General features: G+C 47.4%; 1 protein-coding gene across 1 annotated transcript in view; it reads left to right on the forward strand.

The window, feature by feature from the left end:
- MAP1S (microtubule associated protein 1S) overlaps positions 1–12,055 on the forward strand; it is a 77,789-nt gene extending 65,734 nt beyond the window's left edge. The window contains exons 6-7 of the mRNA XM_086946792.1: positions 4,828–5,066; positions 7,053–12,055. Coding sequence (XP_086802918.1) covers positions 4,828–5,066; positions 7,053–7,208 — 395 coding nt within the window. The 3' untranslated portion in view covers positions 7,209–12,055. The remainder of the gene's footprint in view (positions 1–4,827; positions 5,067–7,052) is intronic.
- The last annotated feature ends 4,784 nt before the right edge of the window (positions 12,056–16,839 follow it).

Here is a 16,839-nt window from a genome sequence, read left to right on the forward strand (position 1 = left end):
GATTCCTGCGAAGCAGCGCCGTGGCCGGGACTGCGCTCACTCCTCAAGCACCACCGTGGGCATCTCCGCCCACCCCAGGCTGTGGCTCGCCGGAGCGTTGTAATGACTGTGCCCCACACCTCTGCAGCGTTTACTCCCCAGCCGCCACTCCTGGCGAGCAATGCTTTCACAGTCGACGCTCCGCGTGCGGATTCACGGCAGGCTGCAGACCCTGGACGCAGCAGCTTGCGGCATGGAGCGCCTTAGAGTCAGGTGCGCTCGCCCGTCTCCCCAGAAGCTTGACATGGCCGCGTTTCTCTTGCTTATTGCTCAGTTTACACTTCATCATACACATGGCGTACCGCACTAAACTTGCTGCACGCTCCACACACGTTGTCACCTACTATACAAGAGAACAACCAGTGCCCGTGACTCTTGTGGACCCAAGGAGGAGCCCGGGCATATTTCCTGGCTCGAAAGATTTCTTTAAAGAGGAACAATTTGCGAAACCTGACGCCACCAGTAGATGGCAGGAGTACACAGAGCACGAATCCACTGCTCTGCCTGTTACACTCCGATGATTACACGTGAAGTATGACGCATCTTTTGCACGAGGAGAGCTCTCCTGAGCGCTCATGTGATCCTCTAGCGCCACCAGATGGCCAGTTTGTGGATAACCCTTCTAACCTCCGGAGAAGCATTAGTGTTTCCATTGCTGTCACCCTGTGCTTTTTTTTTTTTTTTTAATCATATTCATGTATTTTATTCTCGGTCTTATACAACACGGCGCAGCGGGACAGGAGTGCTTAGGCCGAGCATCAGTTCCCCTGATGGTGCATTTTCACATGATCCCAATATTGCATTATTCGGCCTCTTGCGCATGCGTGTTAGCGACAAGAGATGGGCACACTAGCTGGCCTGGCCTGCAAAAAGAAAAAGAAACCGGTTCCTGCGGGTGCATGGCTACAGATGGTGTATGAGCTGCGCGCGCCTTCAGTACAGTGGGCAGCCAGCCATCCATCCAGCGGATGGCTCTGATACCCCGGGCTGATGATCTATTGAAGTCGGGGGCTTCCTAATGGCCTCAAATGTTACCGGGGCGTGAAGAGGCTGGCAGCAATTGCGTGTGTGCTTTGCGATCTAAGGTCTTTAAGCCAATTGGCGCGTTTAGTTATAGGTCCCGCCCACACTGCGTAGCCGTAGGTTTCCTGAGTAGTGATGCTAGTTTGAGGTTTCTCGCTCCTGTGGCATGTGCTGACCCTCTTCCATCGAGGACTTCTTGGGGTCCCAGTGTTATGGGGGACTCCGCCATTACAGATCTCTTCCTGGTGGCTTTTGCCAGTGTTTCCATATATATGGACATTTCCAGGCCACGTGCAGAAAATCCGCGTGCTCATGTTTACCCCTTTAACATCTAGCATCGGCCCCACGGTCTCCTCAGCCGGCTGAGCGGAGCGGGTGGATTCTGGGGGGTAACTTGCACTGTCCAATGCGCATCCTGCTGTTTGGCGTTAGTCTGCAAGTTTGTGAGCAGCCATTTACCTGATCTAGTTTTGATATTGGGTTGCCTAATGTAAGGTTCTGTTTGTCCCGTGAAGTTGGTGCTAAAATAGGGGCCTCCGGCCATGCAGAGATCATCCTGGATCAAAGCCATGGGGGGTTTTGGAGGTAAACCGGAGTCTTAACCCCTTGCATGCGAACTCCGCCCTCTTTCTTTCCCCAGCACCGCGGCGGAATTAGTGCCGCGGTCAAGGGGTAAATGTTTGAAAAGGAAGTGGTTCTAGTAGGAAAGGCAGCCTTGCAGGCTGCTCGTAATCTATAGAGCAGAAAGATTATAAATTGAGTGTTGGCTAGGATTTGGAAAATAAAGGATATTTTGAATTTCTGCTTTCATATTTTAGAACGCTGATGTAAATGTGTGCATTTTGCTTGCACATTACGACCAGAGTATGTTTCTATGACCAAGTTATCTTAGTCGGGGAACACAACCTCCTTCTTAATTTGCGTCTTCGTGTTAACCGTGCAGTGGGCATTTGTGCAAGATGCTTCTGGTATCCCTACCTCTGCTTGTCCCCTACTCAGGAGTCCTCCTCCTGCTCCCATTTCCTCTTACATTCATCCTTTGTTTCTCCTTCGGGATGGATGCCTGGGGCCTGCTTCCTTTGTGCTCATCGCCGCTTTATCCATCCCTTCGTATCCTGCTGCTTGCAGCTGGCGGTAGCACAGTCTTGCAGGGCTTTTGTGTTGCAGTGAAAGCAACCCCTGCTCGGTTTTTGCTTTTTACCAGTTTATGCAGAGCAATGAATGATGATGAATGTAAAGCATAAACTCCCAAATCCATGCAGCGGGCGCTGCAAAGGCGTCGGTGAGCGTATTGCGTGTCATGAGATCACTTCAAAGCTAAAAGAAGCTCCGGCTGGTCTCTCCAGTGCTCTTTCGTCCTTTGTTGGATGCACCCAGTGATACTTCATTCAGGAACTCTGCCATGTGTCACTACTTGCTTAACCTCCTCTCTGAGATGTTTTCTTGTTCCTCGTTTTCCCTCCTTCCCTCTTCCAGAGAACCTTGTTGCCCCTTTTGTCTTTTGCTCCTGTAGTCTCCCAAAGTGCTTTTGTCACCATTGTTGTTTTTCTACGCTCTGTCGTCCTTTAGGTTTTTCTGCCATTCTCGTCCTGTAGTTAATTCATCCACTGCCTTCCTGTTCCTTTGCTTCTGCCGACCGCTTTCCTCTCAGCGCCACTCTTCAGTAGCCTGTAATGGGTGGAGGGAAAGATGTGAGCAGGTGGCGCTACAACCTGACGGTAGTATAAACCTGGTGCATAGGAGTCTTTTACTCGGGCCTGTGGGTGTAAGAATACACCTACAGTGGCCATGAGGACTACTGCTGACTCTAAAGTAGGCTGCAGTAGTGTTCTATATAGTCCACTTAAACACGCCTACTGTGCTCCAAAGTGTCCTTTAGATAGTTAGTGACCCTCACAGGGCCCTGTACCCTTGAAATCTCCATTACTAAGCTGCCCGTTTCCTGTTGGACCCTTGGAAACATCATAATATTGTTCTGTGTTGTAAGTAAGAATGTCACCAGGTCTAGAGAAGCATACGCGTGTGCCGTGCATCCTCACACTTTCACCCCTGCAACTCTTCTTCCAAAGCAAAGTAGCTGGAAGCCCTATAAACTCACCTCTGGGAATGGAATGCGAGGTGCTACTTGACTCCAAGTGCCAAGAAGTATGTGATACTGGAGTAATTTATTCAAAACTAAGCCTCTAATCTGTAGGAATCCCAGTGACCCGTTACCTTAAAGTCCAGTCCACGTAAGTCTGTTTGTGAAAGTGGCAGTAAGCTCCGGTGAACTAATACTTGAGCCGAAGGATGAGAGGGTAATGGAAGCTTCATCGTCCCAGGAGAATCTTCCATTGGGCCTCCCTCTGGGTCCGTCGGGCCTCCCTCTGGGTCCGTCGGGCCTCCCTCTGGGTCCGTCAGGCCTCCCTCTGGGTCCATCGGGCTCCTGGGATTGGAGAAGCTGTCGAAGGATCCTGCACACTGAGACGTAAAACTGTAGTGCAAGATTATTTTGGCCCTGTTGGAACCACTGGAAGAGGCCAAGTCATTCTCACAAACTAACCAAGAGCTGTTTTTGAGGTGGTATGATTGAGGGGCATGCCCGATCATTGCGCCTAGCTTGTCGATCGAAGAACACAAATCCTGTTCTCTAACTGTAGAAGGTTAATGAAGTTGATGAAATAGCAATAGACGGTGGAGGAGGTCTCCAGTGCTGCCGTGGGACACACTGCTTTCAAAGGGTCGATCCTTCACTTAAAGCAGCTCCTGGTCTCCTCTGCCCAGCCGCGCCTTCATTTGTAATGAACAATCCATGATCTTCTGGCACATTTTGCAATCCTTTCTTGGATTGAATCATTTTATCGGTGTGTACGTTGTACTCTATTACTGAAAGTGCCGCCTCGGTGTCCTGATTGTGTTTGGGACATTCATGGCTGTGGAGATGTAACTAGCCTCGCTCTGTATGCATGTTGCAGATGATGGGTACTCGCAAACATATCCCCAGGGGCCGCAAATAACTGTCTGTGGAGTGACCGAGGGCCACACCGATGCGAGCAGTGCAAGGATCGGGGTGGTGAAGGTGGGAGGGAAACGAGAGGCAGATGCATGGTGTGGACAACAAACCAAGCTTTCACGCGAGATCCGTCTTCCACTAACGCTCTAATTGCATGCACCAAGAATTAGTCAAAGCAGCGCTCATGCATGTTAATAAAATACTTTTTGAAGTTTGCTGAATTTAACAAGATTTTACCTGTTAGTGCAAAATATATTTAAAACTAAAGGTGTTCCTAAAGATAAGTTGTCCAGGACACCTTCTTTTCTGTTACTTTAGTTAATGTGTAAATAAAGGAAACCCATTTCTTTCACCGTTTCTGAATGTTCCTGCTGTGTCAAGTGAACAGCAGCCCCCTGCTGCTGTTCACCAGGGGGCTGCAATGAAATGTCAGGAGGGCCGCATGCAGCCCTTGGGCCGTGTATCCCTGTGTAGATGGTGCCGTGTTTTGAGTTTACGCGTTGCAGTGTTCATATTTGACTGTGGAGCAAATAAGATGTGCCAAGGAGTTGGCAGTTGTAGAAATATGGTAATTTCATGCGTGCTGCACAGCATAGATGCACATGGGATGGGTTAGCAGAATGTTTATTGGGTAGAAAGTGGGTAGTTTGTGATGGATTGAGTTGTCATTCAAATTCATCCCAGAAGGTCGGATAATTGCTTTAAGCCTTGTGGTGTCTCCATTGCTTGTGCCATTTTGGTTCAGTTGTTAAACTGCTTGTGACTCCTTTCAGCTTCCTCTGCCATCAAGTCAGTGGTGCCTCCCAGCCCACCTCCAGGCCCCCCAGTGTATGTGGACCTGGCCTACATCCCCAGTGGATTCAGCGTCCAGACTGTGCAGGAGGAGTTCTTCAGGCGAGTTCGGGCCTCGTCCTACGTGATCAGTGGAGACGACCAGCTGAAAGAAAGTGCTACACGACCTCTCCTAGATGCGCTCGTGGCTGCCAAGGGACTCTGGGGTCTGGAGATGCACGTGAGTTTTCCTTAGCCGTACACTAACCCCGTGTGACTGTGCAGAGACCTGCCAGTGTCGATCTCTTGCGAATGAGTAGGTAAAAGGTTTGGGCTTAGTTAGAGCGAAGGCATATTTTGAAGACCAATTTTAGTGACCAGGTAAACTCGTCCTGGACCTTCCAAAAGAGCAATCTGTTATCCGCTACTAGGAGTGGGTAACTTAGAGCAAGCAGACTGGTAGAGCTGGCTACTCAATTCTTTTAGCTGTAACCAGACCCAACGTAGAATTCTACATGACTGTTGTAGGCGTGCTTCAAAAGGAAGCTTTCGTTCTCCAAAGGCCATTGGAAAGAATTTGTAGAGCTGCAACATTGTGTTCTTTGCAGTGTTTTGATGCACTGTTGCAAGTGCTAGCCATGGTGCACGGATGGTACAGGCATTGCTTCTCAACTTGTTTCAGACGTGACAACCCCAGTTTCAACCCTTCAGCTTCTTAGGGGGCTGAAACCATACTGTCTGTGGCGCCTAGAGGTTGCGTGTCGACTTGGGCTGTACATCTAAACTGAACAACTGAAGTTTGCATCAGAACAATCCAAAGGTTGAAGAATTGTAGGGTCTAACTGAGGGGATGTTTCAGACTGAGGCGACCCTCTGCATTTTTATTTATTTTATTTTTAACAGCGGTTTACTTTTTGTGGAGTTTAGTATAGTGCGGTATGCGGTGTTTCGGCTGCATCAAAGTCCTTACTTACAGTTCAACACTGAGCTATGTTGCAGTGCACATGCAAATCTAGAATGGCTATCCTGGTCTGTTGCTCCACGCTAGCCGAAAGAGGCCAAATTTAATTGCATTTATTTGTATTTTCTGCCATGTCCTCCCATCTTTGCAAATGCAGACAGATCCCTGCTTAACCCCCTTCTAAAGCCCTGGCCATGGTTGGCAACGCAAATGCCAACTTGGCGAGTTTAAAGGCCAGTAGCTCAAAGCCTCGCTGCCGCCCCCACCCTCTTCTTTGAGAACTTAATGGGCTGGCTTCTCCCGTACCAACCTAGAAAGCTCCCTGCACCATACTTCTCACATTGATAAGGTGTATTCAGAGAGGGCACATACGACCTCTGATTACACCATGTCTGGTCTTGTGTTCTTGCAAGAATGGTGTAACGCTTACAATTGCCATATCATTGCAGGGTCTGGATGGGTTTTCGCCTAATAGTATCCTATCCTCTGTAGTGCTGTCCCTCTGGTGTTCTAGCCAGCACAACCTTCGTGGTGTTTTGAGAACAGGCAAAAGTCTTTTTAAAAATAAAAAAAATAAAAATTAAATACTGTACTTCTCACAGCAAAGACTAAATGTGTTTCACAAACTGTGCACCAAAGACTCACAACCCCCAGTTTTGGTAAATCCATGGCATGTAAACTTTTTAACCAACTAATTCTTGGCACCACAGGGGCTTACTTTCTGCCTCCCATGGTCTGAAATCCTCAAGTGAGTGGAGATGCAAGAGCAGGGACACTAGTAAGAAAGTTACTCTGTAGTTATACTCCACCAGCTCTTCTTTACTACATGTTGGTCCATCTATGTAGAGCTTGTTACTGCTACCTGTACGAAGGCCTCCTTAGAGCCGGTTAGTGTTAAATGCCTGCATGTGCACTTTGTTTGCTGTGTTGCGTCTCCCTCTGCTTATGTTAATGCTGCATGAATGTAATGTGTATCCACAGAACAGTGTTGCCGCTCTAAGCCAAGGCGTGTATGTTGGTGTAGAGCAGTACTTCTCTCGCCCTCCGACTATGCATCACCAGACCACCTGCTAATAGTCCATGTCTGGACCAATCCTTGTAGCGTGTTGGTGCAGGGACTGGCCTTGGCGGTGTTTGCTTGTGCCCGCCTTTTTGTTATATATTTGATGCCCTTGGCGGAGGTCCTGTTGGAAGAAGTATAAAGAAAGTTTGACAGCTGAGCTTTGACTTTGATGAAGAACTTATACAGTGTTTTTATTTTTTTAGGTCAACCTGATTCCCACCTACGAGTCGGACGTTTTGCAAACCTGGTTCCTGGAAACGCTTAAACTGCAAAAAGAGCTTGACATTAGTCTATTGGCCAGCAACAATACGGTGGTTATGTTGGATGAGGTTTTCCCTGCATGTAAAGTGGAGTTCTGAAACCGTGCTTACTCGGCTGTGGTGGAACACTGCTCCTCTTCAGAGTGAAGAACCAGGCAAACGTTAACCTTTTTCAGCTACCACCATCTCGGCGAGTTCCAGCAAGTCGCAAAAGAGTAAAGGCGAGACCCTTGGAACATGAGCATTTTACATGGCTTATGCCATGGCTTCCCTGTGCCATCACACTAAATGTGACGGAGCTGGTTGCCTGCAATCTGGCCACCTGGTGAACTCTTGGACTGCTGTGCATGGACAGTGAGGGTGTCCAACGATGTCTTAGGGGGGGACTCGGTCATCTTGTACTTATAACTCCCTGTCGTGTTTATTCGGAGGTAGACCCACTGCTTGAGTTGTGCCGTGGTGTTCTGCTGGACCCGTTGTTCGTAGCTGTCTGTATTGCACATGCACGGTCTCCGCTGCACTTCTGCAGATGTCACTTGCGCAGTTTTTAATGACACCGGTCACCAGCCTTTCCGCCGAAGGCAGATCAGTATATGACGTTAGTAGATTCTCTGCACTAGACACTATGATGTTTGTTGTACGGATCTGTCACATTCACTCCAAAGCTTCAGTCAAACAAGCTGTCCTTCTGAAGTGGTTTCTGATTTGTTAAATTTCATATGCGTGAGGGGAGGCGGCAGATACTTGGGTGCCGGACTGCAGAGGTCATTTTGTAACTTTATCACGGATTGCTTTACATTTGGAGTGGTGGGGCTCAAAGCTGCATGGCCTTTCGTACTGCGGTGCTTTGTTGTAGATCATACAATCACATAAATAAAATCCACGTTTTCTTTCATCTGGGATTTAATTTCTGTGGAAAGAAGAGGCGCTACAAACCTGCCCGCTCCGCACTCTCCCCTCTGCCCGCTCTGCCGCTCGCTCTATGGGGTATCAGATTGGTTTTGACTAGATGGGCTTGGGCTGGTACCTTGCCTTCTGCTCCAAGATGGTGACCCGTTCAGTTCTGTCCAGTGCAGTTTGCTGCAGTTGTTGATCTTGGTAGGAGTCTGGGGCCAAGTATTGAATCGAAGCAAAAGCGTCTCGCCCATCACTAGACGCTGCATACCAGGGTGCATGCTGCTTGCTCTGCCCACTCAAGTAATCCCTTGACCTTGAAGAATGTTCTGCAATCTGGCACCTTTTGGTTTTTATGAAGTTTACATCCCACTTCATTATGCACTCCATTGCACTCCTGCATCTCTTGAAGCACTTCCTATACCATGTTTACATTTGTTTTTATTTAAATATTCCTCTCCCCTTGCAGTTGAACATTTGGCTTGGCATTTTACCTCTTGTAGGCGCTTTGTTTGGGGGCATGCTCTTGTACTTTAAGCCAGGCAATGGCATGGGAAGGTCTCAGTCTGTGTTCATCAGATTTCACTGTAAATTGGCTGGAAGGGCGTGTTACTCACTTGAAATATCGGAGTGGTTGCAGCTCAAGGTTGTTCAGATTGTCCACCGAGAGACTTTTTGATTTCGAGATTTGGCTTTGGTCCTTTTCTCTCAAATTTCAAATCTTCAAGAGATATATTTGAGTTTTGAATTTAAGGGGCCGCTGGTGTGGCAGATGTCCATATGCGTTTTCGGTAGGTGAACCGTGCGATGCTCATCCTGTCGTCATGCTGAGTTTGTCACTTTAGCTGTGTCTCATTCTGTACGGAGACTCATGGTAATGCTATATGTTCTTGAAGAGAAGTGCTGGGAGTTTTCTTAAAGGTACAGTCCAGCTTTGTCCTCCAGGGTGCATCTTCTCCCAGCATCTTGTGGAAGTGGTGTCTTGAGTTGAGTGTTAGATGTATGGTAATGGTAGCACTGGTGCTTGTTGGGCAAGAGGCAGTCTGTCTGATTAGACATGGAAGTCTGGTGAGAATATTGGGGAACCTTTGGTGGTGTTTGTTCACCCCACTCTCCCTTTTTAGTAGTACTCCTCCCCCTTCCATGTTCCCTGCTAACTGGAAAAGTATTATGCTGCACACTAGTTTTTTTGTTTGGTTTCACACCCAGTCTTTAAATGAGCACAAAAGATGGCCAGACTGGGGAGGCATATAGACCATTATAAACCTTTATAAAGTCCTCAACTTCGTGATTTTTCAATTAACATATTGGCTGAAATGCCTTTCAAATGGTTTGCACAATCCTTCTGGAGGATGGTAATGTTTTATTGACCGCACTTGTCCTTCGATGTTTTATTGTCGCATGCTGCCTCCTGCAGTGGTTGGGTTGCTGCCAATGTAATGTTCTCCCTCTTGTTGAGCAGCACTAGCTTAGGCTTTGTTTGAGTTTTAACTCTTGGGAAGCTGCACTTAGCAGCTGCGTCACTGTTCAGCGTGTGGCACCCCTCAGTCCTGCAACTGCCCTCACTTGGAGGGGGCTTGAGGTGGTGGAGGGGGGAGATGGAGGCTCCGCGGATTTTACAACCGTAACCACGTATGATATTGAAAACACAGCTCAGTGATGGAGTGGGTGCTGAGCGGTGACTTATTGCAGATTGAATAAAGTTTGGAAGGCACTGGGTCTCGACTACCAGGCTTTTGATGCCTGGCACCACCCTTTTGGCACCCTACCCGCTTTTCTTAGCTCAGTGTTGAGTACAAGGTTTGTGCTCTGGATTTTGTTCCAGTGTCTGGTAGCTGTCGGGGCTCTGGAATCCACTTGTGAACTAGAATTTTTCTTTTGTCGTTTAAGAATTGTTGCACTTTGTTGCAGATTGTATTCGATTTATTTAAAAGCATTTAGCATAGAATTTGGGGGCGCTTCATACCTCAAATCTTTGCTAACAGCTTGTTAAACTGCATCAGCTGAAAATATTGCGCAGCCTTTAATCATTTGTCAAAATGTAAAATACGGCATGTCCATCAGTTTGCACCCCTCTTGAGGGGCATGGTTCTAAATCATGTGGTGCAACTAGATTCCGTGATCTCCTTAATCGCTGCCTACTTCATTGGTGCTTTTTCGGCCTTTTAAAAATATTGAAGTCGTTTTTATTGCTGGTCCAAGCCCTTAACTACTCTTAATAGTAACATATCTAGTATGCTTTTATTGGACTTGTTGAAGTGACATTTTGCAATTGGTCATATCCGGTGTAAAGATTTGCCATAATTGTTTTTCATGTTGGGACATGGTGCAAGCTGCCCTGTGAGAAGTAGGTTAGGGAGGCAGTGGACCTGTTGAAGTTCACTGGAGATCGATCACCAACTCCAGCCATGCAGGGGTGCACACCTACCTCGTCCATAGTGAACAATAGTAGCATTGTAAAGACAAAGCCTACCAAAGAATCCAGGGCCCATCCGTTGGTGGAACCTGAAGGTACCTCTGCACTCCTTACAACTTGGTTTACAAAGTCACATTACTACATTCTCACCTCCTCCTTTTTTTGTGTTCAAAATTTGCTAGTACAGCAGATGGTGAGGGCCTACAGTTGTGTCCGCGTATTCTAAAGTGTTGGTACTTTAATGTATTCATTGTCTTCACTTCTTTGGCATAATAGGACGCATAACCTTCGTCCACCTAGCCTGTGATTGAGAGGCCTGTGTAACGGAGGCGTCTTGCTGAATCTGTGGCTGTGTTCGAAGCTTGTGCCTCACGGGAGAAAGCTTTGCTGGTGTTTCTTGAATTATCTGGTTTGTACATGGAATGGGACCACAATGGTTGTGGAAGCATTGGACTGAGACTTGAAGCAGTGGTCAAGGAAAACTGTTCACTTTTTTTGTGTGTTTTTTCTGTTTATAGAGCTGTGTGCCAAATTACATTTTTTTTTTTTAGCATCCCAAAAAAGTTTTGAGGTTTAGAGCAGTTGGGTGTAGACCTACTTTGACAGGTGATGCTTGCTAGTAACCTCTCCCACCACTTAGCTGATGTGCTTTACGAGTGAAGACTTCCTTAGCGCTGCCAGTGTGGTCGAAGGCCTGTGGTTATTGCTAATGCATCTGCAGTTTTCTAATTTGTGCCTAAGAGCTTTCACAATCTCCACTTATTTTATCATGCACACTCCAGTGCTTGGCTCTAGACCAAATGTGACTGTTTTGTTGCAGTTCGGTGTCTGATGTGTGGCCCATTTAAGGGATACGGACACATGGTAGTGAATTACATAGTTTTACTATGTGCAGAAACTTGCACTGATTGTCAGACTCTGCTGATATGGAGTGTTTTTTTGTTGACAAATACATGGAGCTGGCAAATTAAAAGTCCACGTCTAAGGGACTGCTGTCCTTATAAGCCTTTGGAGCTGAAATTGGTCATCTGCAGAGGACTTCTGCCATGGACATGATTGTGCAGTCTTGTGCTCACCTACTGCTTGTTGTCATTCTGTTTGTAGCAGAAATATCTCCTGTTCACTTTTCACATTCATAGGGGGCTTTCATTGAACATAAAAAAAAATATGAAGGTGCTCCTCTGTTTGGTAGAGACTGACCTCCGTGTATGTACGGCTTTCATTCCGGACCAGTGGTGTCCTTTGGCCTCAGTGTTGCCATATCCAAGCTCAACATGAATCCGGATTGTTGCAAGGAGGCGCGGTAAGCAAGAAGCCAGTTTTTTAACACTAATCACTTAGTTTGTAAATGAAGAGAAATGCTTTTTCCTTGGTTACACTTAATAAAGAAATAAAGTTGTTTTCTTATTTTATTGCAAGTAACATTCCCTTTACTGGGACATTGCGTATTTATGTGCGCTCGCCAGGTGGGAGCTGTTCTGTAGTTCCCTGCTGTCTGGAACAGGCCCAATCTTTTGCGAAGACGGGCGAGATTGACTGAAGAAACACTGTCTTATTGGACATGCAGTTTGGTTGCAGTCATTGAACTTTGTAACAGATGCATAATAAAGAGTGAAATTACATAAGTTATATATCACCCTCCCTGGTGTCGCTAATGTTTTTTAAAAAATATTTCTTTTAATCGTTGACTGATGCTATTGAAAGCTCTGGACTGAAATTGTGTTTTATATAAAGTGCTTTGAATCCTTTAAACTGAGCTTAAAGGTTGTGGCTTTAAGCCTTAAAATGGCTTTCTCGGACGCACTACCGATGTGATGAAGGACATCTTCTTAAAATTATGTGGTTTACTATAAAGATAAACCCTGTTAAAGGCCATGTAGTTCCACAGCCCAAAGCAATGTACAGGTTCTTCATAAGAAAAGAAAGCCTCCCTTTTCAGGAAGATATTTCAGAAGAGAATAGAATTTTTCTAGTTGTGTTAAAAGGTTTGAAGCTGTTCCACCACTGCTGCTGCAATTTATCTGCGTTCCGACTCGGCCAAGACCTCCACATACAGGCATTGCCTCTGGAGCAGGAACCAAAGACCGCAGGCGGCGGCCACTGCAGACACCGCACCGTGAGATGGGTGATGGCCAGGTATGACTCTAGGGCAGACCAACCGGGTGAAGCTCTTCAAGACCGTACCCTATCAAGGCTTCACCACCCGATGGTACTGCAACTTCTCATGGTGTACTTAATAGCGACCGCGGATTCCCTCAATGTGCAAAGGCAAGAGGAAGAAAAAAACAGCAGCTCATTTTCCATCTACGTTCCCAGAACTGTAAAGACCTGAAGAAAAGAAGGGCTACCACAGCAAGCGTAGAGCAGTCCAGTCTGGCACAAGACCCCCCGTTCTTCCTGGGCCGTGTGCACACAGACTCCTTAGTTGTGCAAATAGTAAGGAAGAAAACGCTAACCTAATGTCCAGGGGAATACACCACCTCCTGGTCAGGTGAGCAAGAAAACGGTACTTGGGTAGCGAGTTGCCTTAGACACATCCAGAGTGGTGCATTGTAAATTCACTGGCTGTGTTGGCACAATATGACTGTTGGCTTTGGGAGGGATGGAACCGCTTCAAAGCCTCCCAGAGCTGCTTTCTAGAGGTTTCCAGAGGTTATGGTAGGGGAGAGCGGAGTCATCTCTACTGCTAGCATTCACCGCGTACTTTATGCGGTGGATACTGCCTTAAGACGGGTCACCACAGGTGTGTTGCAAAGAAGCCTCTTGTGGGTATGTGCACTAGGTTTTGGAGCAAATATCCGTTCTCTAATTGCACTCCCCTTCATGGATCACCTTTGGCCATCGGTGGATTAAATGTGCGAAGCAATGAAACGATGTTTAAACAACCAATGTTGTCGGGCAAGAGCAGGGTTTCAAAAACCCCAACCCAGAAGAGCACAGAGCACTGACCTGTGCCCAGCTTCAGACCGCAGTCCTTCCAGGACGGCCAACAGCAAGGGACCGCGAGCGAGCGGCGGCTTCCGAGGCGAGGAGCCTGCAGGAACGCGTGCTACTGAAGATGGAGGCAACTGGCCAACCAGCTACGAGGCCCCGTTCCTCACAAGCCCTCTCATAGTACAACCGCTGTCGAGCAGTGGGATTCCATCTTCCGCAATAACACCGGACCACCTTAGGCCAGAGGGTGCTCTTCACCCTGGCTACCGCCTAGAGTCTCATACCACCCCTCACAGTCCACCAACGAGTTAGAGCATCAGCATCTCAAGATACTGCCAAAGGAGGTATGAGCACTTCTACACACACACACGCGGTGGGGCTCGTTTAAACGAACGGCAAGGGCATGGAGTTTATTCTTTGGGCTTCTAAATAAACCCAGTCTAAAAAGGTGGAACTCTGCGGGCAATCTGGATCTGTGAGCTCTGAACTGCTAAATTACTAGATGGCCCCATGGCTGCCATCCTGCTGCTCCGTGTAGGAGCGCGTGGCTGCTCCGTGTTCTCTAGGATACCTTCTTTCATATCCGGCTCACTGCCAGTCTGTCTGCTTATTGGAGTTCACTTTCAGTTCAGTCTTACCTTTGGGGGTCAAGAGCGCATCACGTGTGTTCGACCAGGGCCAGTCTGTGGGGGCAGCGCGCTTGGGGCCCATCACCTGAATCTCTTCATACCTGGGTGCGTCCTCTTAAGGCCGTGCCCATATTCCACAAACCACTTTCTCCAGGAAGTAGCATTCTCAATCCCTGCAGGCCCGCATTGTTCCCTACACCTCATTCTCATGTCTGCACCTAGAGTCTCTAAACACAAAGTCGTGTTCATTGGCGCAGGCGATGGGTCTGCCATGGACTCCATCCAGAAACGGTGCTGAGAATGAACATAATAATCCGCCCCTGGACACTTTCAAACCCCGTGTCCTGCCTTGCGGATCCTTCTAAGGGGGCGCAGGCCTCCAAAGCCAGCACGAGCCTCGTCTGGCACAATGTGGAACTCACAACCTCGCCTACAGGTATCCAGACCCCATGTCCGTGGCCCGGCTGCCAGGCAGCCTCGGATTCAGGGCCGGCGCTAGTCATGGGCAGTATGGGCAGCCGCCCAGGGCCTCGCGCTCAGGTGAGAGGCAGGGGGCCCCCCTGCTCCACCAGGGCCCCCTCCCCACACATTACAATAAACATCAGAGATGTCTGGTGTCCAACCGCGTGGTGGCATTCCTGGGGGTGCAGGGGTGGGGGGGAGGGACAAACAGAGTGGGGAAGTCACAGCGGCAGGGCCATCAATTAGGGCTCAGTGTCAGGGGCGAGGCAGCACCTCTCTTAAGTACCAGCCATTCCTGTCTGCATTTTGTTGCTACGTGACAGAAGGCCCCTTTGTTTCCAGGACCAGCCGGACACAGGTAAGGAGCGGTGGGTGAGGGGGAGGAGGGAGCAGCCAGAGAAACTGGTGCTGGAGCAGTGTTTTAAGAAAGGCCTTGTTACTGCTTCAGGCCCAGGGGAGGAGGCCCCCTTTCCCTGGGCCTCGAAGCACTAGAGCAAGCTGCAAGGTCCAGGTGTGGGGGCCCCCTTTCCCTGGGCCTCTAAGCACTATAGAAATCTGCAAGGTCAGGGTGTGGGGGCCCCCTTCCCAGCGCCTTGTAGCCACTATTCCCTCTTTCTTTTCCTTTATTTGTTCCCCTGTGAAATGAATCCAAAAAAAAACTTTTTTGCTGGAAAGGTCATCTTTTTTGTGACATTTTTCACTTCCAAAGTGCAGCCTTGGGAAAGAGAGAAATACAAAATTCAAACTGTAAAAAAATAACTAAAGCAAGACCGAGTGGGTCGAAAAGGGGCCAGATTGATTTTATTCACACCCAAATCACATTAGTGCCACTACACAGAGTTTACCAGTGAAGCGCTACTTTTGTTTTCTTGTCTTTCTCTAAACAGCATTGTTTTCCCCAGGTGAGGAAGTGCACCATTTCTGGATGTATTGCAATACCTCCTTGATGGGCGGACTGGAAAATAAAGTGCATACCACTGCTCTGTATTCACAAATGTGGTCTTTTTAAACCATATTGCTTTTGTTTTGTAAGGATATATTCAATGGGCATTGAAGCAGGTCCGTTCCGGCCCTGTAGTCATGGCCTTAACTTTTCATGCAAAAGCACTCATTCATTTCTGAATAAGTGCTAAAGCGTCAAGGTAACCATGTTGTTCCTGCTTATATTTCACATGCTTTAATTAATCTTACATTCCTTATGAGTGTTTGCTTTGTCCAGAATGTTGTCACTTTTTTTTTTAGGCAGCATATTGCTCTTGTCTAGTGCATAATTTGAAATGAGTCGCCTCTAGGTGTTAGTAGTGGGGCACAATTGGGTTGTAGTTAAAGGCAGTGCGAGTTTCTCTCAGTGGGGTAGTATGGTGTTCAGTGGAGAGAGGATGTGGCACTATGGTCAGAGCTGCTGAATTTGGAACTGGGGAGACAGGTTCAGCCTTCATGACCAGTCCACCAGACCAATCTCCCTGAGGGAGCACATTTCCATGCTAGACCTTGCAAGGACCCACACGACCTTAGAAGCCCTGGTGTCTTAGCACCAGCAGGTGAACCCTAGCAGCGGCAAGTGTTGGTTAACCTTGAAGGCCTGTCTACCACAATCCCTATTGAAGCCCACCGCAAGTCTTTTGGGCAGGCCTACGAAGCAGCACACCCTAGAGCAACAGTGACTCTGTCTTGAGGTCACAGGACCCTTGAGCAGGGAGGCTCTAGGGCGGTGCAAACGGTGAGATCGCATTGAGCGCTGACTTTGGGTCATGTTTGCGAATATATTATCTTTCTAAAAGCACTTGCTGCCTCCTTCCTGGTCTCCATGAATTTTCGGCAACAACAAGAAAGTCATGAAACTCCGGTGATCAATAATATACATCTTTGTGAGACCTGCACCTAGCTTTTCCATCCAATGAGACAAATGTAATCCATTTAACAGTTTTAAAATATATGGACTTATTTCATTTGTATATTTATCTTTTTGAATGAAACAAAGTGAGAGGTACCCCTTAAAAGATTCAAGGGAAGTAGGGTTAAACAACCAATACTGAGAAGAAGTTCCCTTGAATGAGATATTCAATAAAACAACTTAAATAACAAATCAATTAGGACAATAAAGTTAAGAAAATTGTACACAATTTATTAATATTACAAAATATGTTAAAAAACAAGTAGGCAAGAGCGCCACTGTACACAAATAAAAACAAATAAATTGGAGGAAAAATTGTTAAGACGGTTTTTTGACATACATGGAGATCAAGATCGACCAGCAATATTGATACGAGGAAAGGGGAACAGACAACAGTACGACATCCAATTGTTACAGTACTAGGTGTACATTCGAACTCAATGTGATAACCATGTGCTGTGCACAGTTTTTATATTGTATCAACACCGGTATCCGAGTCTA

The sequence above is a fragment of the Lissotriton vulgaris genome, chromosome 12, assembly GCF_964263255.1.
Source record: "Lissotriton vulgaris chromosome 12, aLisVul1.2, whole genome shotgun sequence".
NCBI lineage: Eukaryota > Metazoa > Chordata > Amphibia > Caudata > Salamandridae > Lissotriton > Lissotriton vulgaris.